Source organism: Ambystoma mexicanum, chromosome 14, assembly GCF_040938575.1.
Source record: "Ambystoma mexicanum isolate Mex_15411 chromosome 14, UKY_AmexF1_1, whole genome shotgun sequence".
Taxonomy (NCBI): domain Eukaryota; kingdom Metazoa; phylum Chordata; class Amphibia; order Caudata; family Ambystomatidae; genus Ambystoma; species Ambystoma mexicanum.
Window position 1 is genome coordinate 224,772,482 of NC_090940.1, and position 27,544 is coordinate 224,800,025.

The following is a 27,544-nucleotide window of genomic DNA, read 5'->3' on the forward strand; positions in this document are numbered from 1 at the left end:
AAGAAATCCAGCCTGGTATCCACTACTTTCACCCTGCAATTCAATGAGGATTTAACCAGTATTGCCAATCCCCCATAGCATCTGCTTCTACCATTTTTCTTAGCCAGGATCCCGTAAGAAACATAACCATTGGGAAGGGGTGTTTCTTGTGCCCACGTTTCCAGTAAAAGGATTATTTCGTAGGCATTCAGAAACGTCTCAATATCCTCCCTCACAAATTTCCTTCTAGCCTCCGCTATATTCCATGAGAGCAGACCCATCACCATGGGCACATTCAATTGCCCAACCAGGCTTTCTCTATGCTCACTGTTCACAACATCGCCCTGCACTCCACTTTCCACACACACTGTTGCAATCGTAACCAGGGCAGTTATGGTGGGGGAACAAACCGTCAGTCTGTCTCTGTGCTAGACGAGAGAGGGTCAAACCAATTAGAAATCACAACACCCCGGGCAACCACCCTCTTTTCATTCATTCCCTGACTAGCCATGCCAGCACCAATCCTTGTCCACACATTCTGGATTGAGCGGGAATTGTGTTACATGGGTCCCCCCTTAGGGGCACCCCGACTCTGTCCCTGATCTGTGCCATCTCCCTTAGGCCATTCATCTGTTCCACAACCCTCCCCAAGGACGAATAGAAAAAATCTAGTGAGACTAATTTGCTTTAGAGCGTTTGCTCATTTGGTTTCAGCCCTATGGACAGATTAGAGTGGGTCAGGTAGTCGATAATTAGTAGATCCAAAAAGGAGACAACAATAGAATCCCTCTACCGTTTTGTAATGTGGGCTGATCCACCCAACCCTCCTAGCCATAAAAATGAGTTTAGGGTCAATACTAGGGCACATGAGATTCACGTTAATCCAATGGCTATCCTTATTCATTAGGGAAATGGTGGATTCAAACCCACCCTTTGGCAGCCCTGGGACTCCCATTATTAACCCCACTAAGGGAACCGCAGCAGGAGGTAGGTTTAGTGTACTCTCTGCATTCATACCCCCCCCCACCCCCTTGGAAGCTTTCCCTCTCCTGGTTCCCCAAACAGGGGACCCTTATCCATTCCTGCTGCAGACACTATTCCAACACCTGTGACCAAACAGGCCCTCCCCTGCCCCTACCTTACCACTAGCCCCCACCCTGTTTGGATTATATTCCTCAAGTTTTCCTTTTAGGGCGCTAATAGAATCGTCCAATATGGCCAGGGTACTCAGAACCCCACTCTTGATGGACTAGTGCTGCTCACAGAGTGTCTGGAGGTTAGCTCCCCCCCACCCCTGCAAGCGGATTCCACATACCTCTCCTGGGGGGGCCTTACTCCCATATCGTATCGTTATATAGACAGGCACAAGATATCGAATTGATGGATTTGATGAAACAGCCAGTACAGAATCGCGACTTGGATCAATCAGGATTGGAGAGCCCTGCGCAATGTTTATTAGGAGATCTCCCTCACTCTTGCTCCTTCCATGTGGGAACAAATCAGTTATTTACTTCTAAATGTTTGCGAAAGTAAGAGTGAAGTCCAGAACTTGTGGGAGATCCTTTCCATCTGTGCTGCTGTGATAGCTCTGCATCCCGCACTTCACTCCCTACTCTCATGTTGCTTCTTGTTTAAGGGATTGAACGTGGTTCACAAAATGAAGGATAACATAAGTAAGAAAAAGGCTTGCGAGAATGTTAAAAATAAACGGATTGGAAGAGTTGGGGTTGGGAAATTGGCAGCAGATAAAACATACTTCCCAGTTACATATTTTCATTTTGAAAAACCTTAAAACACGCCCTTATTTCATGCACTGGCTTAACGAGAAATGTCCTAAAGTGAGACGCATGTGTAAATTAAAAAGGCTGGCATATTTTGTCCATTTACATGTTACACGGAGAACTCCCAGATCTACATAGGATTATGCACTGCCTGTCTCGAGAGAAACAAGCATTGGCAAACCCAACAGTTTGGGCTTCTGTTTAGGTATGTGAAAAGCATTTGGTAGGCACTGGATATTATGGTACTACGTGGCCAAAAAGATCTCAACAGCTAGAAAATTGTGTGATTATCTGGACATACGATAGCAGTGCTTGGCAAATACCTTTTTAAATATCTATACATAAGCCCCAACTGCTGACTTTGTCAATTGTTATTTTTAACAGTAATTCAGTGCTAGGAACACATAATAATCATGTGGCTAAAGGCACACTGGGTTAAGACATGTTTATTACACCATACGCCAATTATTGCTGCATTTAAGCCATTACCTCTGAGCAGACTGCTTAGAAATGCTGCTAGCAGGCTCAGGTTTGATCTTACTGCTTGGTAGAGTGAGCACAAAAAGTTCCCAGGAGGATGTGTTTTGGGCGGGAAGGGGCAGGTAGTGGGTAGGAATGGCAATAGGGATTAGCAAGGCCATGAGCAGTCAATGGGTAGCTACGTAGCCACATAAAACCAACAGCTCGTGTGTCCCTCCTCGCATGCCATCTCTCACCTACTGTACTCTAATGCAATAGTTGTGGCGTACAGCTGGTGCTGAAGCACCACCTAACAGCTAAAACTAAAAATGCTTAAAAGAAAATCTTGCATCACCTGGTTTTGTCATTTAATTACTGTTCTTAAACAGAAGCTGACCAAAGTAAACATTAAAATACTTAGATTCGTTTGAGAGGAAATCGAACAAAAACGTGTTTTACTGGCTAGAACATGTGAGCAAACATAGGATGTCTCTGCTTTTTGTGAAGCCAGTGGCTCACACTACTGATTGTTCAAGAACGTGGACATATACTAAATAAAACCTCCGATGCTGGTACTATTGGAGTTTAAATGCCCTGTGCGAATTTAGAATACATTATTTTTCAAGGGAACACATTTAACGGTGGTTTTGTGAAGACTGAAAACATCTGCCAGAAACCAGATACCTGTTGACCGGTACCTTTGGGTATTTATGACTTGTTTTTCCACTTGCTTTTGAAGTAGTCTCCTTCAATGCTAATCTCGGTCTTGCCCCTGCCTAACCTAGTGATCAGATCCGGAAATAGAAAGGCTGTAAATAGGCATCCGAAGTCTGCTCTGGGTAAAGTATGTTAGTGGAGCAGATTGAATTTCTTGTTTACTTAGCACTCCTTGCAGATGCTGAACGTGCTGAAAAGGTATCCTGGAGTTCTTCTGCGGACAGACTGCACCACTGCCTTTAGGGATGTGACATCAAGTGCACCCTCCCTCCGCCCATCAACGGATTCAGTATTCTACATGAACAGAGCTCTACATAAATTCATTCAGATGGAGGGAAATGCAACCCTCATTTTAGCGTACACTTGGAAAAACAGTTTTATCTCCAAGCAAAACAGTTGACTAACCTTGCCTGCCACTCTTCCCCCAAAGTCAATTGTCAAGCCTTATTATGACGATTAAGAAAAGAAATACACCAGTAATGACACAGGGGGTTGGCACAAAGACTGAGTAAATTGGAAGTTTTATTGGACTAGGTTAGTCAAGAACAAGTCAAAGAGTAACAATGACTTATGAGATACCAACAAAAATAAGAGTATGGAGGACATTACAAGCAAAGATACATTGGTGATGGAAAAATGTGAAAACGTCTAATTTGTTCAAACTGTTACACAGGCTGGACTGAACTTTGACGGTTTAAAGAACACATTAAAACACTAAAGAACATGTGATGGGGGGGTTTTGACCCAGATGGAAGAAGTGAAACTTCACTGAAGTAACTGCTATATACTTAGCCCAGGGTTGTCCAAATCTAGGCCTCGAGGCCCGGAATCATGACGTGTTTTCAGCCTGCATTAATATTCATCAGAAGAAATGTGCATACATTTAGAATCGTATTTACCACAGATTATTAGCCCTTCAGCACTTTGTTATAGGAATGTGACCTCTCGTCCATACTGATTTATTGCCGTTATTTTTCCCCATATCTATCTAAATACAGTATCTATGGTGTTCTTTGGAGAATATGGATTAGGGCTGAACAGCAGCAGTTGGCACAAGAAGAATCCAATTCTTAATATTTATACAAACCGATTATTACAGCGATAGAAACTCTTACATTGAGGTGTTCAGCCCGCATTTAAACCCAGATTTCAAGAGAAGACAGATAGCAGTGCCCTTTAAGCATTGGCCATCAGGCTCCAGATACGATTTTGAAGTGGCAATATTTTACTATCGATTTATTGCAGTTGAAGTACAATGTTTTAGGTAGTAAAATGGTAATTCCTATCACCATAGAGGGTATTTTTAGGCAAGTAAAAATATATTTAAACTCTATGAACAGGCAATATTATCACAGCTACTTTCTATAATACTTATTTGCTGGTATAGCACATCAGAACATATCCATGAAGAACCGCCGGCGTAAGCATGGGTGTGTCTCTGGTTTCCTTTTTCTTTGACAGTCTTTTTACGCGCCATTTTATTTTTGGAGTATCTCTGCGGTTTGAGAGAGTAAGCGCTCTGAACACTGTTTTCTTTAGGACAGATTTCCCAGGGTCCTTTTGTTTCTACTTCTGGGCATCCTAGAGTGCTATTTCTTTCAACTATGTAATGACGGTCCCACACAATACCAGGACATGTAAATGTTCAAGCAAGATATAAATGAAGCTGATGCTTCTCAGAGAGCTTTTAATATATATGCCTTAATTGTATATTTGCAATACACTTTAAATGAAAAATATATTGACTAAAAATTGTAGCCAGCCATAAGAAGCATTGCCAAAGCCGACAGTTTGGGCTTTTTTGTGGGCAAGGGATAGGCATTTGCCGTGCACTGCTATATTGGTACTGCCTGGCCATAAGATGGCAAAAGCTGGATAATGGTATGATTAACTGGGCAAATGACAGTATTGCCTGGCAAATGTCTATCTAATACGTATACATAAGCCAGACGTGTTGGTTTTATCAATGCATGCTTGACAAAGCTTGCTCAAAGAGATCTAGGAGGATGCGTTTTTGAAGCGGCCGGTGCAGGTATTGGATGGGAATGGCCATAGAGTTTAGAATTGCCATGGGAAGTCAATGGAAGGGTAAATAACCAAGCAATACCTACAAGCTTTGTGTCCATCCTCCCGTCATCTCCATCTTAGCTGTTTCCCAATGCAATAGTTTTGTCTTATAGGTGGCGCTTAAGCACCACCTAAATCCAGAACTAAATATGAGTCATCCCCTGGCATGAAAGCTACCTTTATGCATGGATACAGCACACTGTTTCTTACTTATCAAGCGCAAATAATCACTTGAGAATTGCTAGTAGCAAGAGCACATTTTGCTCTCAATAAGAGGTCGACCAATGATAACAGAGATGAAACGAGGAGTAAACATTAGCTCTGTGGTTTTCAAAATGTGGATAGATCTTCGTATTTGTTTGAAATGCAAATTATATTTTTTAGATTGCACCCATCTAAAAGGGCTAGCATAACAATGTACGATGCTAAAACGGAAGCAAGATATTTCAGTTCTCAAAACATACACTGCCACAGTGTAAGAATTTATGGTTTTCCTTTTCTCAAGTTGAATTGATTTATTGTATTTTACCGCATTTGGTTTTGTGATTGTAAACATTTGTTGAAACATCTCTATAAAAAAATCCCACAGAAAAATCCAACCTTTTTTTAGATAACCGGATTACACAATGACGGCAATGTTTTCTGTACACACACAAGCGAACATTCAGTTCTTGTGAAGGGAAGGCACGGCAACTTGATCTCAATGGCTCTGGAAAGATCACTGCTAGAACAGTTTTGAAATGTGTGCCTCTCATGCTGGGCATATTCCCCTTGCGGGGGCTGTGCTCGGGTTGCCTTCCCACAGATGACTTGCACATTCATAGCTGACATCAGCTTGGCAACCAGAGCGGAGGAATTCGACGAGTAAGTAGCCGTCTGGACTCCTTCCGCACCCAATCCTTGGGCATTCATGAACTAGCTCACAAAACCAACGTCACTGTCTGGGTAAGGTACCAAACTAAACCGTTTAATATCAAAAACCTTTACCTGCGGAAAACGTCAGATCGCTTTAGAATGGTATGTTTCATATGGATGAAAATAGAGGCGGAAAGAGATGGCGGTTATAAAGATGAGGCAGGGAGATTCCCAAGAGGCGTGACACAAAGTAATAAACCAAGGGAATAGAAGTACAACTCCGTTACTTTTCTGTAGACTTTATTGTTTTATCAAGTATCACTTTTGATGGTAGTGATGGAAGAACCATGAAATTTAACTTTTCAGAAACGAATGGAACAAACACAGCACTGCTTATCTGATAAGTAGCAAGCCACTATCTTACAGCCTAGCTTGCACAAAAAGGTTTTAAAAAATGACTCTTAATTTGGCTTTGATCCGTTTAAATAGCATACAAATGCTAACGTGTTTTGCGCATATAGCTAGAGCTTTATCAGGACAAAGTAATTTTAAAACAAAAGTGTGATCCCGTCTGGCTTAAAGAAAAAGTATCAGGAAGCACTAGTCAGAGCTATACATGAACTGCTGATGGCGAGCATATTGGGACTGAGGGGCCGCCCTAAAGAGTATTGATTGACAGCAGGCGAGTAACGTCAGATGTCAATTCTCGCTACATTCCCAACTCATAGGAAAAATGTATAAAACAGAGAATGCTGGAATGAAGCAATAATAATGAGCTGACTATGCCCAAGTGTGAAAAGATTATTAGCACATGGAGATCCTTATTGACCTCTTCTCAGCCAATCAGAATGTTCAAAGCGCAGTCAATAACTACTGGTATTCACTGTGCTCAGAACATTCATACTAAAAACAGACACAGAAACCACAATACAATTTACAGTCATTTTCTTTCATTAATACACATTCTCTCTCTGGGAGGACTTTTTTTGCTACAATATCTAATCTATCTCACCAAAAACAAAGCTGCTAAAATGTAAGATAATTCTTTCACTTTCTTATAGAGAAACTGTTTATTTTTATGTCACACTAATTCAAGCGCATGTTAAACCCGCACTGGTTTAACCAAGTTCACAATTAAAATGCTTAACAACTTATGAAGAACTTTTTTTTTTATATACTACAAAATAACCCACATTTAATTTACTAACTCAGCCTATTTACTTTTCTCTCTATTAAAGTAACGTGTTTTACTTCACTGCCAAAAGTCCAAAACATGTACTGCTACTACCACTTATAGACCTCAGAAAGGGTCATTATCGCTTGGGATAATGACCGTTCCCCAACTTATTGCCCTCGGCTTTGCCTCAGGCAAAAACTTGGTGGTGGGTAATTATCCTGTGATAATGACCCACCTTGGTCTATAAGTCTATATTAATACATGATATCATGTCCTAATTGGACTTCTGCACTTTAGCATCGAGAGCCAAATACATTGTACCTTTTATGGAAGTGGAACCCCTTGGATGTCAAAGCAATTGGAGATGCAAAATACAATACGATGGGGGGAAGGAAGCCTTGGAGGAATTTCTCCAGGCATATTTTCACCTTAAGTACCGCAGTTTCTCAACGTTTTGTGACCAGATTACCCTACTAGGGTCCACAAAAACAAGGCAGAAGATGGCAAGGGAGGTTATCGCTGATGCAGACTTACAAACTAACAGTACATATTTCTAGAATCACGCTCCTCCTCCGAAACCAAGTGATCGGAACGTTTTATCTGTATTACCCTCTTGCAAATTCTGGCAAGAACGCTTACATTGATGCATTAAATCATCATTTGGAGGCAGCAATTTTGACCAAGCCAAAGTACACATTAATGACCTTTTTGGCAAGTCAAATGGCACAAAATAGCAAATATTCTTAACTTTGAATGAATGGTTAGTGTACTATATCTGTAGAGCACTCCGATACCAAGAAACATTGGTTCTGTGATATTACCAAATTAACAAGTTAGTGCCCAGAGTAAATAAATGACATGGTGTGGCAAGAGAAAGGTGAAAAAGTGAGCATCATTAAAAGGTCATTAAACAATGCAGAACTACGAACCAAGGTCAAGCAGCAGGTCACTGTGTGGTTGAGTGTCAAATTAATTATTATACTGAAAAAAGCAGGAAGACCCTACGCTCTGGACCAGGGTATTACCATACCAGTGTTAACTGAAACATTATGCAGAAGACTCTATTCAGTTATTGTGTATCAAAAATATTTATTTAACTTGATAGAAAATTTGAAAAATGAACTAATCATGTATAAATCAACACTCCAATTCACATTTAGGTTGCAGATAAAGCATAGTTTAAATCATTGCAGATGACCAAACTTATTTCTGCAATTAACAATTCAATCATTCATCAGCATACATTCTCACACACACATCTACATACAAAGATACATTTCACAAAATGTTTTATATCTAAAAAGACATACAAATGGCAACATTTGTGGGATGAAGCCACTGTAAACCTGGTAAAAGGCCCCCCGACTGCAATGCTTGCCAGTAGAACCAAAAAGCAACTTCAAATGACTGATGAGCAGCAGCAGTATCAGAGCAATATAACTCAAGGGGGATATGTACTGACTGAAAGTAAAAGGTCTGTGACTCAGTGTGCTAGATAATAAGGGGTTGGGGGTTGCTCGTTGGCTTCAATGGCCTGCTGAAGTTAGCAGCACATGTTTCAGAACAGAAAACTGACTGGTTTTCCATTCTTCCAATGGGCTCCTTTTTTTTTCACACCATGCCCTTTATGTTTTGGCAGAGACAGGCAGAGACGGTGGGGGTTGGGCGGGGGGTTGTCTTTTTTTTCCCAGGGTGACTGGCTCTCTAGTCGGCACAATGAGTAAATGGTCAGCTCGATAAAGTAGTTTAATGATAATAAAGGAAGTATAAATACCTCCTTCCTCTGCTGATTGTGTGTCCTAACCTTTGTGTGATGCTGGCTCATTTCCTTGCGGGTGGGGTGCCCTTGGGGAACACATGCCTCATGTAATGTATGCCACTGAAGTGATCGGTCAGGTTTCAGCAAGCCATCCACAACTCGTTGATTTTAGACACCTATTGCATCGAACGTCATTCGTGTCTAATGGCTGAACTCGATTGCCTAGGGATCCAGTGGCTGACGTGCCTTTGTCACATCATGGTGCAGTAGGAGCAGTTTGACAAAGACAGTGCCCATCAAGCTTATGTTAAATATTTTTGGAAAGTCTTGCTTGGGTCAGTAGTTGTGCAAGTCTGTCTTGCTATTTGGGCATGCATAATACCCCAGCCCGGGTGCTCATTCTTAAGTCTCTGTTAGGTATCCAGCTGAGAGCTGAGGGGTTCCGGGGTGAACCGTGAGTCACCTGAAAAATAATACCCTACGAGGAATTAGAACATTGTGGTGAAAGGATCTGAGCCCAGCTGAGGGGGATCCAAGGTGAATATCGAATCGCCTAAGAACCTGAGTAGTTTTGATAATTTGAAGAAGGAAAATAACTTTTCGTTTGATTGTCGCATCAGGCCCTCTGAATGAAGAGATTTTGAAAAGAAAAGAGACTGAATGAAGAGACTTTGAAAGGAAAAGAGATTTGGACACGGAAGGCCCTGATGCTTATGTCAAACTGTATCATCGTGCTAGAGAAGCCAGAGACTGTGCTAAGCCCGAGTGTACCACCTTGTCGCGTGCTGAAAACGTGGCGTAGGGAGGCCAACGGCCTGAACATCCTGACACATTATCTTTGTGAATTCTTGTTTCTTTTTCGTAACATTCTTTCCCACACTATTTGTCTTTAGAGGTAGGGACTAGCAATAGGTTTATTAGTATAGGCGCTTTTTATTTTGACACAACCTTACGAGGACTGAGTTATTATTATTTGATGGTCGTAGCTTGCTCCCATCTGCAGATTTAGGATTAGATAGGCATTTTTAAAACCCTTTTTGAAGTTCAAAAAACACCCTTCACCTGTGGTTACTTGTGTCTGTCTTACTGTTGATACCATGGCTTCCTTGCACTACCCTCCTCATCATGATTTTTTTAGGGAGACGATTTCGGGTGGTGTCTACACAAATGTATTTATTGTCCATACTTGTACTGGCGTGTACATAAATACATATATTAGCAAAGTTTTAGACACACAACATGTCCACGACCGACTCGTACTCCCACTTATAAAATACCCGACTGCACAGTTGTAGCATAAAATAAACTGGACCAGTTATTTAAAAGAAATGCTTATGACAGTCAAGCTGTTTACTGCAGAACGTATGGACAGCTTGATTGCATCATTCAAATGTCTTCTCAGCACAAGGTATTTTGACACCACTCCTGCGGGTTGCACAATCCGCTGGTTGCGACTGAAAAGACTTCTGTTTTCTAGGAAAGATAATGAGGGTACAAATAACTTAGCTGCAAGGACAATTACTCGCAGATGACGTGTAGGATACAGAGTTTGGAAATATATTGTATCTTTTAGTACGACAGGCTTCCTGTGACCTTCCTTGAAAGGAGGACAGGCTGGCCCGATACCCCGTATCCGAACATGTGATGACAAGTTACCTTGAGGCTTCTGCTTTAGTTAAATGACTATTGCTATCTTCTTGATTTCATTTATATAGAACCATTCTACAAAAACAGAGTACATTATTACACATAAGCTAAAAATCGATATTTTCATAGATGAATCAATCATCAGTCACGAGGCCTCCAAAATGTCAGAAGGTGCACTATATAAGACTAAGTAACAGTAAGAGGTGGATCGTGGGAAACCTCATTAAGACATCATAACATGAAAGGAAAATAGGGGAACAGAGAAAATAATACTACAATGCAGGGGATCTAAATAAAAAGGTATGAAAATGTGGGGATGTGGGCGCCAGGATACAGAGGAGGGTGGACCTGGCCATGGACGAATTCAGAGACAAAACATAGAAGCCAAAAGTGGCATGGAATATGGAGGGAAAAGAGTAAGAACTAGTAAGGTATAACTAAACATGAACAGGGTCAGAGAAACCCATTATTCAGTATTGGCAGCACCCTAAAAAGCCATCAGGAGTTGCGCCTACCACAGCATGCTGAATGTTGTTAGGCTGAGACTGGAAGGAGTAGGCCGTAAAAACTGTGTCTGAAGACGGAGAACTCTTAAGACCAGCCAAGCAAATTAGGAATGATAAAAAATAAACGTAGCAAGGACAATGTGGGCGGGCAACAAGAAGGAGGCAGTGCTGAAATGCAAAGGTGAGAAGAATTTGTATGAGCAACCTGACTTCAGACAAACTGAGAATATCTTAGGATATATTATATGGAGGTTAAAGTAATTGGTAACGCAAGAAGCTTTACAAAAGCGGACAGAAGGCAAAAGAGAATGTTTATTAGTACTCGGGGCGGGCGCAGCACGTGAACTGAATCCCACGATCAAAGCCTGTGTTCAAAGCTAGCTCGAAGCTGCGAGCACCTGCCATTCCCCCCCCCCTGCAAGCCCCTCCCTCTGGTCTCCACTCCTTTACCCCCACTCCTCCCTAGCTCACTTACCCGATTCATCAGCGTTGGAACCACTGCCGCTTCCGCATTCCGGGCCATCGAAATGGAAGTGGGGATCTGCATGGAGTCCCACCATTCAATTTCAAGGTGGCCATCTTAGGTGAGTATTTGTTTGAATTAACGGGACACCTCATGACGGCGTCCTGTTCATGCAAACAAATAGATTGCTATGAGCACCCTGAGTTTTCAGATTAAAAACCTGGGGTGCTAACAGCAATAATACCCAATCTGGGGGGCTGTATCGGGTGGTAATGGCAATGGGGTCAATTGTTAAGGTACTCGTTTTTCTCTGGCCTATAACTTCGACCCCTGGCTGTTATCACCCGATCTGGCTCGCTGACTCGTGTATTACAGCTATAAAGTGACAACAAGATTTTGCATGAAGGAAATGGAAGAAGATGAGACTAGCAGGATATGGAAGAGTGTGGGAGAATCCACAAAATGAGGTCATATATTTTGCTAAATGCAGCAGGGGAGATTAATATGTGTAGCACGTGAAAGCAGAAACAAAGCACGAGGAAAATAGTAGACAAAAAAAACAGGGATCTGAAATTAGAGCTCTAGTGGAACTAGTAGGGAGAGTGTACCAACCCAGAACAAACGCAGAGCAGAAAGAAAGAGTGGGTGGAAAAGGGGGCCAAATCAAAGAACAATAACTGTTTTTTAACTATTCTTCACTTCTGCAACCTTTTTGGGAGTGTTATTGCACTCCAGTTTTATCCCTTTATAACTGAGTTTTTCAAATCACTTTGAAAAGGTTTCGCTCTAGGGGTTACATTTGCCATGACAATTCCAATGAAACTATGGGGACCATGGAGAGAAGATTGCCAAAGAAATTTCAATTTGCTGTGTTTTAAGTGTTGTCGTTACTTACAAGTTTAAGGAGTATAAAGGCAGCTAGATCTCCCAATATAGCTAAAGACGAGTATGATGAGGTAATCAGCTAAAGCGTCTAAAGCAGGAGGAGACAAAATAACGAGAAAAGTGCAACATAATTAAGCATGCACTTAAATGCATCAAAACCAATCCTTATTACATCACACTGAAACGTGAAATAGAGCATGACATAGGAGTTTAGGAAAACAATGTGGATGTATTGAACAATGTTCAAAGTTACTGTATGTATTATTACAACTCGCTGTGATTAATCAATCATTTGGATTATATATGAATAGATCGTATTCTGTTATTTCTTGTATTCCCCCACTACTAAACAAAAATTGAAAAAGGTGAATTCTTAAATCGACAGAACTGTCCTAATGCACAAATCTAGATCTATGTCAACGTTTTCAATTAGAAAGGACAATAATGCAGGCGTTGCCTGCTCCTTTGACGTTTACTCATTGTACAGTCTCGAATCGTTCCACTAATGTCTTGCGTCAAGGCACCCTGCCTTGCCTGATCCAGAAGTATGATGCCTACCACTGGAAATCCCTCTAGTCACGCTTATAGTCTTGAACTCTTAAATGCCAGGCGTGCGTCACTGTCTGTTGGGTGTGCTGCAAACTAAAGGCAACATTCCCATAAACAGGTTTCAGCAGGTTCCACCTGTAATGCTTTCTCGAGGAAAACTTCAGCTGAATCATCCACTGCAACGGTAAAACAAATATTTATGTGTGTCTGTTTCCAAGGCCTTGTGTTTCAAAAGTGTTTCAGACATTGACAGAGAAGCGCTTGTAATAATTTTGCGACAGAGCCGAGGTTTTAATCCAACTGCGATCAAGAACAGTGTATTTTAATTTGTAGTAATTTGAAGAAGAGATGTCAATTTCGATAAGAAATTGATTATGTAACTTTTACCAAGGCAGGCAAGTACTTCAGACTAAAGAGGAGTACTGTACAAAACGTGTACAGTGTAGCAGTATATGCCACAACTCGCACGCTCCCCACACAATACCTGGTGAGCAGGAACAGTGTATGCGCGCTTCAGGGGAATATAACCACACAAAGGTGAGCAATGGACTTAAACGCCGGGGCGAAACGTGGCAGACTGAACTCCCTAGCTCCGGCATTGCTGAGCTTTGTAGAGCCATGTTGGCCCTCCCATTACAGGGGAATGCTTCTGCAGAAATTTGACTGAGATGAGACGATTAATAAGAAACAAGGGTCATCACAAGTAGTACACCGAGTCTGAGCATTATTTATGGAACAAGATTACAACAAACATCTATGTTTCCACGACCATTCCAAAGAAAGCGGCATGAGGGTCAAAAGGTTGACAAAACCATTTAGAAAGATCCCCTCATCTTTCTACTTGTAGAGTTATGATTAAATATAGCATTTCATGTTTTAGTTGGCTCTGAAGGGCACATTGTGGCCCAAGTGTAATCAAAAGTAAATTAACAAATACATCTGAATGTTTTTAAAAAAGTGCACAATCTCGTTTGGCTACACAAACAAGAACAAACTGAAGACAGTGTTCTGCAGAATATTAAGCAATCGGCCTAGCAGTATATTCAGTACACATTGGAAAACGAACCGCAAGGTTTTGCCCTGAAGCAAAACACGTGAAAGGGTCATATTTTCAGACTATGCTTGCAAATAGTTTGAAAAAACAATACTATTGGGCTTTGGTACAGTGCATGTTCTTACCCTTTTAAAGAAAATCAACAATGGGAGATATAAGAAAAAGCCAGATACACAGGTGAGTCAAAAGATTCACTTGCTTCTTTTACAGTAAGGTACCACCATTCAAACACATATCAAATACATAGGCATGTCTTGCTTCTATTCCACTGACAACCCTTTTCGGGGACTGTGAGCAACTTTCTCTGGGATCTTTTGTGCACTCTGAATACCCTAAAACCATATTCTTGAACGGAATCGACTCTTCTCCGGTATGCCAAGGTGTTGTCACAAGTCCAGGGAGGTGGGCAAAGTTTCTGTGAGGGAGTGAAAAATGTAGTGATCAGTCACCACAGTGGTTTCTCTCCTGCATACTACCACGATCAGGGTTCATTTTCCTTTTTTTGCCATTACAGCTTTGTCGCCCCCCCCCCCCCCCCCCACGTGGGAGGGATTATTTTTTCCTGCCTCTTTCCTGCCCTTCCTCTCCCGACATTGGACACTGCAGCACTCTCCAACTCAGCTCCTCTAGCTCTTTCTGCACATCACAGGAGTCCCTGCATGCTTTTTGTCCCTTCACATACTCTCTGCCCACGTCTGCACCCTTCACATGGCTCATAAGGCTTCCAGAGCACAGGGATGCTTCATACTGTTGATTGCCATTCCAATATAGCTGCTACAATATGTTACTCCTTGCTTAATTCCCAATCCAGAAAAGCTGCTTATCATTTATGGGCTATGGGGGCTTTGCAGCACTATAAAAAGGGAGGCAGTGCCCTTCTCCTGTGTCACTCAACATTGCTAGCGGCTTATTATTACAAACTGCCCTGGTATAGTTCTTATTTTCCCTTTTTGTCGTTTTTGACATCTGCACACGTTTTATCCAAATGGCTCTACTGTGGCTTGTCCTCTGTTGAAGACTGGACTGTCATTTCGTTTTGTGCTTTTCCTGATACTCTGGCCCCTGCTGTTGCCCCACTTGGGGTCAAAGTTACAGAGGGATACTACTGCCTTGTGTTATGTATCACTTGCTGGGTCCAGAAGAATCCCAAGGCTCTGGGAATCCTGACGGAAGGAAACAGTTATCAAGGCTTTAGTACCTCTTCATGGAACAAAAAGGACCCCAAAGCCATAGTAAGAGATGACTTGTCAACCAGATCTTCTTGAGCAATTCGTATTTACATAGCTACATTTGTTGCAGTCTGTTGCTCCAAACCTCTTCACTGTCCTTAAAATCTCCTCATCTGCTGGCTTTGCTCCTGAGGACCTAAAGTGGTTGCTAATCTTCAATTGAAGAAAATACAGTCTTTAGGAGCTGTCAGACATGGTCTGCTTGTTGATCACAGTTGTGAAGTGAATGACATGGGCAGGTACTGTCCAGCTACGAGACTTTACTGAATCCTCCAACTATCTGGACTGACTGCAGGCTGTTTTTGGCCAGGAATGTCTCATCACTCTGTGCTAATCTCATTGTTGTATGTACACCTTGGCGGCCAACATCAGCAGTGGTCCTGATTTGAACAAGCCTGGTTGGTCTGCAGCTTTAGATACTGTAAACCGAAACCAAACCCTCTTGTTTGTCTGTCTACAGGATATCATCTTTACAAGGAAAGGCTCTTGCTTGGACATACTCTTTCTTGTCTAGGTGTTTTACTTCCATCCTTCGTATGACAGACTGACCTGGCAGTGCGGGGGGTCCCCCATGAGTCCCTACTCTCCCCTATCTCCTGTAACATCTAAGCTCAGCCTTTTGCAAAACTCATCTGGCTTCACAGCTTTCATTTACATCTACACGGATGACCAATAGATCATTTTAAGATTTTGAGTATATTTGGATGCTACAGTAGACAAATTTAAGCTTACTATGAACGGTGTCTGGAACTGATTGGCTGAACAATAGCTGAAATTCAATATGGCTAATATGGAATTGTGTTTGGTAGTGTCAATGACTCCACCACAAAGGTTTGGGCCACATGAAACATAGCATCTGCAAGAAACAGAAGGCTTTTGTGGCATATACATAGATTTGTTCAAGTGCAAGAGGACTCATTTAACTTCATTTGATTTGTGCATTTATAAACACGATCAGAACAGACAACCATATAGCGGCGCAGCTGACATTAAAATGATTAAATCAACAAGCACTGTACATACACATTTCATAACCAGGAGGTCTCCTATCATCCTCCATATAGACCCCTTATTTAAACAAAAATGTCTTAAGGGCTCTACGAAACTGTTAGTGTTTCAAGAGTCCTAATCCCTCTGGGGATCCCATTCCACAGTTTTGGCCCAAAAATGTTGAATCTTCTGTCTCCCCTTGAAACACATACTGATGGAGGAACAATCAGAAGCAAAAAATCCTTTGACCATAAACACCTTAACGGCTGGTATCAATATATCTTGTCCCTGAACTAGGGAGGTGCCAATCCGTTTAAACATTTAAAAATTAGGTACGCTGTCTTAAATTTGATACAGTCCTCTACTGTCAGCCAGTGCAATGCTCACGGGAAGGTGATACATGAGCTAATTTTCCCAGAAGGCAAAGCATTCTGGGCTTTTTGAGCTTAAGTATTTGTTTAGCTGGAATGCCCGTCAGCAAACTACTGCAGTAGTCCAGGTGGGCATTTGTTAAAGCTCCCACAACTATAGCCGGATCTTCCTCTGGTATGAACAGCAGCACCTGCCGTAACAAACGCAGTGCAAAAAAAGACTGCCCGAACCTTTGCTCCTACCTGACACTCACAACCAAGATTATCTTGCCAAATGCAGCTTAAGTTTTTTATCTTGAGTCAAACTCCAGCTTTGTACCTAGGAGTGTGGGGACTAGCCATTTGTGTGCAGTTGTAAGTAAATGTCTGAGTCCAAACAATATGAGCTTAGTTGTGGATGCATTCAGCTGAAGCCGATTCATATACTCACTTACTTCTTCCAAACATTATTTGACCCTAGATAAGGAGTCCTCAAAATTACCAATTTAGATTAAAATCTGTGTGTCATCGACAAAAGAATGGTACTTCATCCTGTGACGCCTCAGAATATCCATCAACGGTTTAAAAAACAAATTGAAAAGCAAAGGTGACAGGGAAGACCCTTGTGGGACTCCACACCCTGTCACAATAGGGTCTGAGATGTATCCTCCCAATTTAAATTGCTGTTGTCTGTTATTCAGAAATGATTCAAACCACTTAATGCCATGTTCGAAGACTTTGGCTACCACTTTCAATCGATCAAGTAAGATGTGGTGGCTGACCTTATCAAAGGCTGCGGACAGGTCCAGCATCACTAAGAGTGATAGCTCTCCCTGATCCGCGGCCTCTAAAAAAATCATCCTGCACAGCCAAAATGGTCATTTCATCTCCGAACTTCGAAAACCTGACTGAAAGTGGTCCAGCAACAACTCCTTTTCCACGTGATCCTGCAGCTGGCAGGTAAACACCTTTTCCAAGACTTTTCTAGGACATGGAAGTTCTGCAATTGTTAAGTAGTTTTAAAGATTGGTGGGGTCCAAGTTCGTTTGTTTTAACAATGAGTCAGAATAGTGTTTTTCAACCCACTATCCATCCAAACTTCAGAAATCATATCAATTTGACCATTAAAACGTTAATTAGTGTTTCTCAAGTCTTATAAAAAATGAATTAACCATGTTTTAGCCATCTGTTCAAAACCTAACAGAAATAAAAGTACTAAATTGGGAAACCATGTAGTACCAACAATTTCCTAAACACGTTTAAAATCTTGAATGATCAGCGATTAATGTTCTCTGGCCTGACCACTAAAGCCTGCTTAGTAAATACTGCAAAATTCATAACTGCCAGCAAAGGGCTCCAGTGATGGAAGGAATTATAGAATCCCACTCCTCGAAAGTATCGTCATTGCTCCTAGTAATAGGCTAAGCAGTGTCTTTATGATGCCCGCACACAGTGTCACTAAATTGTCAAATATTCCCCACCCACTATATGACATATCGAATCAGAAGAATTATTTTGCCCGTCAGCTCATTGTTTGCACCTATCATTTATAGGGAGAACATTCAAGTGTTTTCTTATTTGGCAACTGCTGCACGCATGAGACCTCATCTCACGAGGTGTCTTGAACGGGAGGGACACAGTGGCATAACATCCTAATGATGGTTTCCCCATGCCTTGGGACAAAATTCTAACCAACCCTTCAAACTAGGAGAGATATCCAACCTCACAGAGCCCTGAACTGGCAATCTCATGTTGGCTTTTGGTAGTACCTTGCAAATGCTTTGGCCAGGTCAGGGATCCACAAGATCGGATGCCTCTCCTGGTTTGTCTTGGTCCTCCAAAAAAAGTTGCAGAGGACCAGAACTAACAAGAAGAGGAATCTAACCTTATGGAGCCCTGACCCAGACAGTGCAGTTGGCAGGTACTGCTGAAAGGTGACATGAAGTGGCCGGGGCAGGACTACACGACGTCAGATACCACTCCTGGTTCACCCTGATCACCCATAACATGGAAAAATGACTAAGTCCCCATTTTCAGAGTTCCAGGACAAACCAGAAAGGGTATCTGGCTGCTTGGAGTCATGACGCAGCAAGTGCAGGTTCAAGGTCTGGCTGAACGATCCGCAGATCCGAGGCTGAGAAGGTAGCTAAAACATCAAACCATGCCTTTTTTTTGCAATGAAAGGCCATATTCCACTTCTCTGGGGAAAATCCTTCCCCACAGTGGGGTGAAACATGCCCCAGAAAATTACTTCATGCCCCTTTCTTACCTTGTCCGACTGCATTCTACAGCCCCGGATCCAGACCTAGTGGTCACTCTGCCACCATTCTGGGTCCGTGGGCCGATGGCCACAACCAGTGGCCACATTGTCCGTGCCATCCATGTCCTTTGCCCATGCTCCAGACCCAACATAGAAGGTGTATGTAGCACACTTTGCTGCAAAATCATCACAGAACTGGCAACCTATATAAAAATGTACACATACATGGCACTTTTCAAGATTTTCGCAACACACTTGGTGCTCCAGGGCCCATGGATTCTACCCAGGTTTGCAGATCCAACCAAGATTCCCAGATCCACGGATCCGGCAAGGATCTGAAGATCCCATGCCCAAAACTTAAGGGGCCATATTCTACCCCTCTGGGGCATTGACTCACCCACATTGAAGTGAAAACATGCCCCAGAGGGCTGCTTGTATTTTCCCAGCATACTTGGCTGCTCAATGATAATGGATCCTAATAGGCTCTGCGATTCAGGTGACCAAAACACACCTATTTTTGCCAAAAAATGTCACAGTTGTCACCCACTCTGGTTGAAAACATGCACCAGAGCGCTGCTATATTGGCCATTTTTTACAATTTGAGGATCAATTTCCATACGAGTTCCGCAGGTCCTGCTTTGGATCTGCAGACCAAATATAGCCAATTTGTTTACGTTTTCACAGCCTCATCAACCAATCAAAAGACAACCCTTTTTGTGGCATGGAGATTCGTGGATCTGCACCCCGCCAATCAAATGTGATCATTTTCTCTTTAGGCAATCCATTGGAAGCTGTTCAGTTCAAAACGCAGATCCGTTTAACTGCTAAAATGCACGATAGTTTAAAAAAATTTTTTAAAAATGCATGGATTTTCCCAAGCCAAGTAAAACACCCTATTTGGCCCAACTGCAAGCTCCAGGTGAATGGTTGGTGCAAATCTGTCCACCATTTTTTCCTGTAGATGAGAGTAACAATTCACTGTGACAATCTGAATGCGAAGCACAGCTTTTGGGAGTACCCTGTATCATTGCAACCCCTGGGCGAAACTTCCGAAAACTTTCCAAAAGTTCAGCGGGATATATATACATACTATTGTATCCAAGTTTCGAGCAGGAGCGTTGAACAGTGCCAAAGTTATAAACATCGGAAAAATTTCACAGAGTCCCTCTGCACTGATTGGCATTGATCTAATAAAATACCTCCTCACCTTAAAAGAATATATCAGCCACAGGCCGAGACTCATCAGTTTAATTACCCTTTGTTGAGCGTACCCCGTCTCCAGCTAAGTGATGCTGGAAACCACCATCTTCGGACGATTACACAGACTAGTCAGTTCCAGAAACATCAACAATGAAGTGATTTCCAAGGTTTCCAAAGCCATGCAAGGCTTTTAAATGGAATGCATGTTTTTGAAACACTGGGCACGTGCATTGATTGGACGAGGTTCCATTTTATGTAGGAAACGGGCAGTAAAACATGTATATTTAAAGTGCACCCAGGCTGCCAATGGTGGAAGACAGGCACTATACACGAGACTTACATATCTAGAAAACGTGCTATGGCTACTTAGGAGTGTTTTTTTCTAAAAATCGAGACATGAAGAAAAAGTGCACATGAACATGAGCTGATTTATGCACCCACTACTCTTTATTTTGGTTTGCATTGCGGTCTGTTGATAAATGGCCGTGGCAGGGTTGTGGAGGCTGCCTAGTGTTGCATGGCACCCCTTCTGGGGAACATGGTACCTACCAGTTGTGTCATGGTCACATGGGGTAACCATGTGCCATGTAAATAAAAGGGACGAGCCACTTCCGGCTCGTCAGTCGATCCAGACCTGACTCAGGTGTTGCTTCCTTACTGCACCATGCTGGTGCAACACAGCGTGCTGAAGGCCCAAGGACGGGGCCCAGCACGAGGACGGTGCCCCTGCTGGGCAACACCGTCCTACTTGGGCATACTGGCCATGTGATCATGGCTGGAGGGGCAGCCCCGACCTGGGTGCCCCCAGAGCCGGGGCTGCTGTGAGCTGGGGACCCCCGGCCCACGTGGTTACCTCCAGTGACTCGGAGAATGCAGGGCGATCCCTACACTTTGTTTGCTGCGTGATCGTAGCACTGGTGATCCAGGTCGGGTGATCCCGACAACATCTGTGGCCCGCTCCGGTGGTCCGGGACAGGGCCACAACACCTATGGGAAAATCGTTTATTTCCTACTGTATGGTACATTCATGAATTGGAAAATCCTTGTGACAATGAAAAGCTCTAGTATTCCCAAAGAACATATCAATAAGCGAGCCATACTTACTCGCCAAAACCCCCACGGCGCACAACGAATCACTCCCCAGCCTTGGGTCATGCAGACATGGGAAAAATAAAACACAAACCGCACAAGCTTGGCCTACTTGGTCACACATCTGATCAGGTGTCGAAGTGACCAAACAGAGGATACTAGCACACTGCTCTCCCCCACAGATAATGTGCATGGAGGATGCCTTCCATGTAACTGCCCAGGGGAGTTCAGAAAATGCATGTAGTTCAGGTTTCCATTCTGTTCATAAATGTGCGATCATTTCGCTTGAATTATTGTTCAAATAAAAAGAAGGGGCAAGCAAATCACCACACTGCTAATGAACATTTTAGATATTATTGTAGATACATATCTCGTACTTTCATCCAAAGAGAAAATGATATGTGGTTAATAAGATCAATATTTCGCAATTGGGATTTATTTGACATCAGCAGTAACACCCTGTGAAATGAGTTTCACCCACCAGCACGGCCCAGGGCTTAATTCACAAGCCCTCACTTCGCTTGGGCATTAACACGGACCAAGAGACACACTTACCAGCCGTGAAGCCTGCCTCACAGAGTGTTATTGCTACTAGCACCCCTGAGCTAACCTCTGGGGTGATAATTGCTTAAAAAAAGAGACCATAAGCTAGTGCCAATCCTGCCCAGCCCCTCTTGCATTCCCATGTCATTTGGAGGCAGGGCCGGCATCTGGCAAGGAAGCAGGATGAGGCAGTGGGGCAGGCTTGCATTGCTCAGGTAAGGTGTGGTTTGTGGGTGGAGAAGAATGGGGGCATCTTGAGTGGGGAAAGGTGGTGACAGTCTGGATAAAGGCCAGGATAGTGAAGCTAGGGGAGGAAGGAGGTAGTAGGCAGGAGCGAGCACAGGCTTTTATCAGTAGTTTCAGCCTGTAATTTCGCACTTCTGAATGGCTGGCGCCTTTTCACCAAGTGATAATACAGCAATCAACACCCGTTTTGGGTGCTGAACTGGGTGGTAACTGACCAGGGCACAAATTTAATGTCAGACCTGGGCACCATAATTATAGGTTTCAGACCCCAGATGGGTTTTTTTTGCTATTAGCACCCTAAGGCAAAACCACGGGGTGATAAGAGGAATTTATTTGTGAAAAAAAACGCGTTGTGGTGAGCTCATAACTCGTTGTTTCTGAAAACATAATTTACCTAAAATGGCCACCATGGAAATAGTGGGCGGGGATCCAGATGAAGCCTCTCTTCCATTTCCATGGTGCCATGGGCGAGACGCAGTGCCAATGTCACCCAAAAGCCTCAGGAAAGTGGGGTGGGGGAGGGTCGGCAGGGAGTGATGGGTGGAGGGAATGAGACGAAGGGAAGCGGAGGAATGGCTAGCAGGTGTATCCAGCTCGTGCACTGCACCCACTTGGGCTTGGTTCATGTGATTCAGCCTGGGTTTGGAACAACCGGATTAGCTGTGCACCTTCAGAGGCTGCTTATTTTATTTCAAAACGCTGAACCTAGGGCCCAGATGCAGATCTCTGGGGCCTCCAACTATATAGCTATACTGTATGAGCTACAACCCATCTTCCTCCCATTATGAAATGTGCTGAAAAGACTTACGAGTTTGGGCGAGAGCCTCTCATGCCGGAAAGCAACTAACATTTCAAAATAATCATAGTTATTAATTACAATTTTTAAGATGGGTAGTTGAAGACGACCCCTACTAGAATTGCATTTCTTTGCATTAATGTGGCATACACTTTAAATATAAACTATAGAAATAGTTGAAACAGCTTTTTTCAATACCATATTTGCACCCTAGATAGCCCTATAAGAATTACAAATACATAATGAAAACAGAGTTTGTACACTTACCCAAGTTGGATAACCTTTCCACCAGCCCTGCACTTCTAATGGCAGCAGGACCATGTTCCACACCTCTCCGTTTCTGGAATCACAAGAGGCACGGGTTAGCTCAGCGTGACTCATACATTTTCAAACCAGCCTGTTCACATACAACTGAAATGGATGTCTCCCATTAGATCAGGCAGACTAATTATGTATGTTGAGTTCGTGATTTGAAAAGGGAGCCCCAGATGACGGAACAACCAGAAAAGCATTAGGAGATTATGGAGAACTATAGATAGGAACAAATGAACAAGTAGAGAGAAAGTAATAGGGCATTTAGGGAAAGGAGAACAGGCTGGCATAGGGGCTGGTAACCAAACAAATAATATCTAGTTGTTAGAAAGGGTTTTCCACATAACAACAGGCATATAGTTCGGAGGACGTTGGTAATACCAGAGTAGATATGAAGAAAGCAAGATTTTAAGACAGACTGGGAGACAGAAATAGATGTATGTCCCCATATCTTAAGAGGCAGACCAAGAGATCCCCAAGCACGGAGAGGCTCACACATAAGGTGACAGTGCCAAGGATAAAAAAAACAGATGCCAACAAATAGATAAATGGACAAAGTGAGACGGTCAGTTCAGCTAAATGAGGAAGCAATAGTGATTAAGATGTACAGAGCCCAAAAAGGAGTCATACATATTTGCAGTCACAAAGGTACTATGATATGAAAAGAGAGGGGCGTAAAAAGACCTAATTAGATACATGTACATATAGATGTTCAGAGATCTTTTTGTGTATTCCTGTATTTGTCCATGTAGCCATAGTCTGTTTACGTCTGTCTATTTATCTGACCGTCTTCCTTTCCATGTATAAATCCTGCTACACGTTTGTTAATCTAATATTCTCCTAGGTGTTTTCTCGTCTGCCAATCCATTTTAGCGATCTATTTAGTGATCCAACAGTCGTTTCACATAGGTGCATCCATCCATACTACCACTTATCTATCTAACGACCAGTCTGCCTATCCAGCCCCCTGTTGTTCCCGATGTCTAACCATCTAACATATACCAATTGAATTACCTCTTCATCTAATCACCTGCCTGTCTAGCACCCTGCTGCCTAGAACCCTGTTGGGCAGCATGCGGTCTACTCACCAACCTACCTATCCACCTGCATGCTTCACTCCACCTTCCTACTTTTCTATTTCTCTGTTGGTCTGGTCACCTACCATCTAATCACATATATGTCAATTCATCTGTTTTGTCCATTCACCTATTGATTTAGTCGTGAACCAGCAGTCTAACCACCAGATGTCAATCATTCTACCACCGAACAAACTGTTTATCCAGCTACCCATCTATCTTCTTTGGTTTACCAATATACCACCCATCGAAATGTACCATATACCTTCCTATCGATCTTTCCGCCAACTCTACTTTCCAGCTATCAATCAACCAATCTGTTCACCTGCATTGCCAACTGTCCACCTGTGCCTACACCTGCTTATATGTCTCTCTATCCAGTAATCCCTACAGCTAAAAGCATCTCCCCTATCTATGCACCCATCTATTCATGTCTCTCCCTCTTGCATGACTATCTGTCTATCTGCGTCTTCTTCCTATCAACCCTCTTAGCTTTCACTCCCTACAGATAGCTGTTTGTATCTCTCTTTTCTTACCCATCTCCTTCTTGGTGTCATATCACCTATCCATCCGCCCATCCTGTTCAATTATATATCAATCTACTATGCTGCTGACAATGGGCCTGTCCATGTAACCGCATTACATGTCCCTGCTTGCCGGGAATCACTAATCATACACCTGTCCGCTCGTCAACCCGCCTGCCCGTCTCTCTGTCTGATTTTCTGTAGACCAGTGCGCATTCAGTCACTTGTCTGTGCGGGCCCTCGGCCGGAAGGTTCCCAACTCACCTGTCCCCCGGAAAAAGGCGCCCCTATAAGCGCCACCGAGTGCGCGCACTTGTTCTGCATGGTCACGGCGCGGTACTGCTTCTTCAGCAGTCGAACGAAGTTGCTCCTCAGGGACATGGTGGGCGCTGTTGGGTGCTGAAGCGTCTGTGCTCGCGCCTAACGGTTCTGTAAGCGCTCGCGCCGAATCTCTCACTCGCACGCGCTCTCTCTCAGGCGGTTTCAGCTTCTGTCAATGCAGGAGGATGCTGCGGTGCTTTTCTTCTGCCTCGCCCCGCCCTGCTTTCCCCTCACGGACAGTTCACACTTAAACCGTTGACGTCACGATGGCAAGTTTCCAAGCTGCGCGTCAGATGGTCGCGCCCCCGCCCCCACTCTCCCCTCCCCTCCCCTCAACCGCGTCCCAACATAAGCCCTCGCCCTCGCCAGATCTGGAAGCTCCACCAATGACAGCTTTGCATCGCGGAGGTGTGTGCGTGCAGTCGCAGCAGAAGATCAAGTTCAAGGGTGGAAAACCAAAGAGGTAGAAAGAGGGCGGGGTTACCAAAGGGTTTCAAAGAACTGGAGCAGGCCAGAGCCCCCTCAGTCGCATAGCTCTCAACCATTTATGTCGCAAAGGCGGGTGAAAACACCCGATTTTAATTTTGGCGGGTGAGAGGCTCATTGAAACAAATGGGCGTGCAGGTGGCTTAGCGGGTGAGACAGCTGTTTACAAGGTGGGTGACACCCGCCAAAAGCGTGTGAGTTGAGAGCTATGCAGTCGGCTCCGGACACCCGACTCAAAGCCACATTTTCTTATAAACTCCCAGTCAGAAAAAAGGAGGCGAGACGGGCTGAGGAGTTTGGCGGGATCTGGGGCTGCCCATTGCTGAAAAATAACATAATGCCCGTGGAAGGAACATTGCAGGTGGATATTCATCGAAAAAAGAACAAAAGCAGATATTTTGTGGTACTAGAGCATAAACCCAGAGCTGCTTTGGGGTACAACAAATTCAACGTATTATACTTAAAACACGTTTACAATGTAAATAAGTAAAATAATGAGCTAGTTCAGGGGCTATTCGCTCGTCTTGGAAACAAAACTACACTAAGCAGCACTCCCAGGACCCGTTTAGAGACTGGAAGCGCAATATAAGAAACCATTCAAGCTTTTTTGTTTAGGAAGGACGTTAAACAAGTTTAAAATCCTAAATGTTTTAATGTTCATTTTTAGTAAATAGAAAAAAACAAAAGTTGTGCATGCTGACTGGACCCTTCTGTGCAAGCTTAATTGCTCATCAGCAGTCGACCACAAAGCACCAGAAGGCAGACTATAGCAGCCTATATGGGAAATGCATTGAAGTAAAAAAAGGGCCTGCCTTGAAGGGCTTTTTGGATCTTTGCTGTACCTGACCTCAGAAGGATCCAACCCCCACTTAAAGCACTGACCTCATTTCCCTATCATGTGCTGTGAGCAACCTGATCTTGGCAATTACGTAATTACCACCGATTTTACTGCACTTCAAAGTTCTGAGTTTGTTATGTTATTACATTTCTATAGCGCCAAAGCCCATAGGCATCCAGGCGCTGTCACAGAAGAGTGGAGCAGAGAGACAAGCCAGAACACAAAATGTACTCAAACAGTCTGATCTTCAGCAATTTTCTGAAGACCAAGTAGTCCTCCTTTCGGAGAGCCTCCGGCAGCTCATTCCAGGTCCTTGCCGCAAGGGCTGGGAATGCACGACCACTTCCCCAAGCCCTTTTTAGATGATCTAGTTTAAGGCGGCAGGCCTGTGCAGATCGAAGATTACGTTTAGGGTGATAAATAACCACCTTTTCTTTAAGGTATTGGGGGGCAGATCCAAAGATGCATTTGTGACATACTGTCAACGATTTGAAGGAAATCCTTGCGGCGATTGGTAGCCAACGCAGCTCCCTCCGGGCTATGGACGTGGGTTCATTCTGACCCATTTGATAAACCACACCAACTGCAGTGTTTTGTATCTTCTGCAGTTTCTGAATATTTTCTTTACTGGCACCACTAAATAGGGCATTGCAATAATCCAAACTTGGGAGTATCACTCTCCTAACTAGTTTAGCCCGATTGTCTTTTGAAATTAAGAAAGCTACCTGCCTTAGTACTTTTAGATGGTAGTTGGTACTTTTTACAATGGCTTCCAAATGGGCGCCTGCATCCAAACTGGCCTCCATGTAGGTGCTGAGGGTTTTTACTTTAGGCACCACCATTTTCCGCCTGCCTTCAACCTCAAAGTTATCAAACGCTCGGTCCAAACTGTCCCTGGCATGTTGCGATCCATATATCATCAATTCTGTCTTTGTGGCGTTTAGACATAGCCAGTTGTTTGACATCCAATCTTTTATAACCCGGTAGGCTTGGTTTAGCTTTTCTTGGTCTACTACATGGTTTCCGCTAATCTCTACCAGCAGCTGAAAGTCGTCCGCATAATTCGTAAAAAATAGACCAAGTTCTTCCAACTTCATACACAGTGAGACAATATAACTATTAAAAAGCAATGGAGACATACATGCCCCCTAAGGGACTCCACAAGTGATGGTTTCTGATTCCGAAGATGAATCCCCCCAATAAACCCTTGATTTGCGTACTTCTAGGAACAATTTAAACCATCTAACCTCCTTCTCAGAGAGGCCACCCACAGAGATCAATCTTTCCAACAGGATTCCATGAACGAGCAGATCGAACGCTGCCAATATATCAAGTAAAACCAACAGGCCCTATCTGCTCTTTTCCAACATGGACAACATGTGGGTC

The 27,544-nt window shown here is 43.3% G+C and overlaps 1 protein-coding gene across 1 annotated transcript in view; it reads right to left on the bottom strand.

The window, feature by feature from the left end:
• The window catches only part of ARG2 (arginase 2), an 89,122-nt gene extending 64,016 nt beyond the window's left edge, over positions 1-25,106 (bottom strand). Inside the window, exons 1-2 of the mRNA XM_069638986.1 lie at positions 24,778-25,106; positions 22,869-22,941 (exon numbers count right to left, since the gene is read on the bottom strand). Of these exons, the coding sequence (XP_069495087.1) occupies positions 22,869-22,941; positions 24,778-24,894 (190 nt within the window). The 5' untranslated portion in view covers positions 24,895-25,106. The remainder of the gene's footprint in view (positions 1-22,868; positions 22,942-24,777) is intronic.
• Between the last annotated feature and the right edge of the window lie 2,438 nt (positions 25,107-27,544).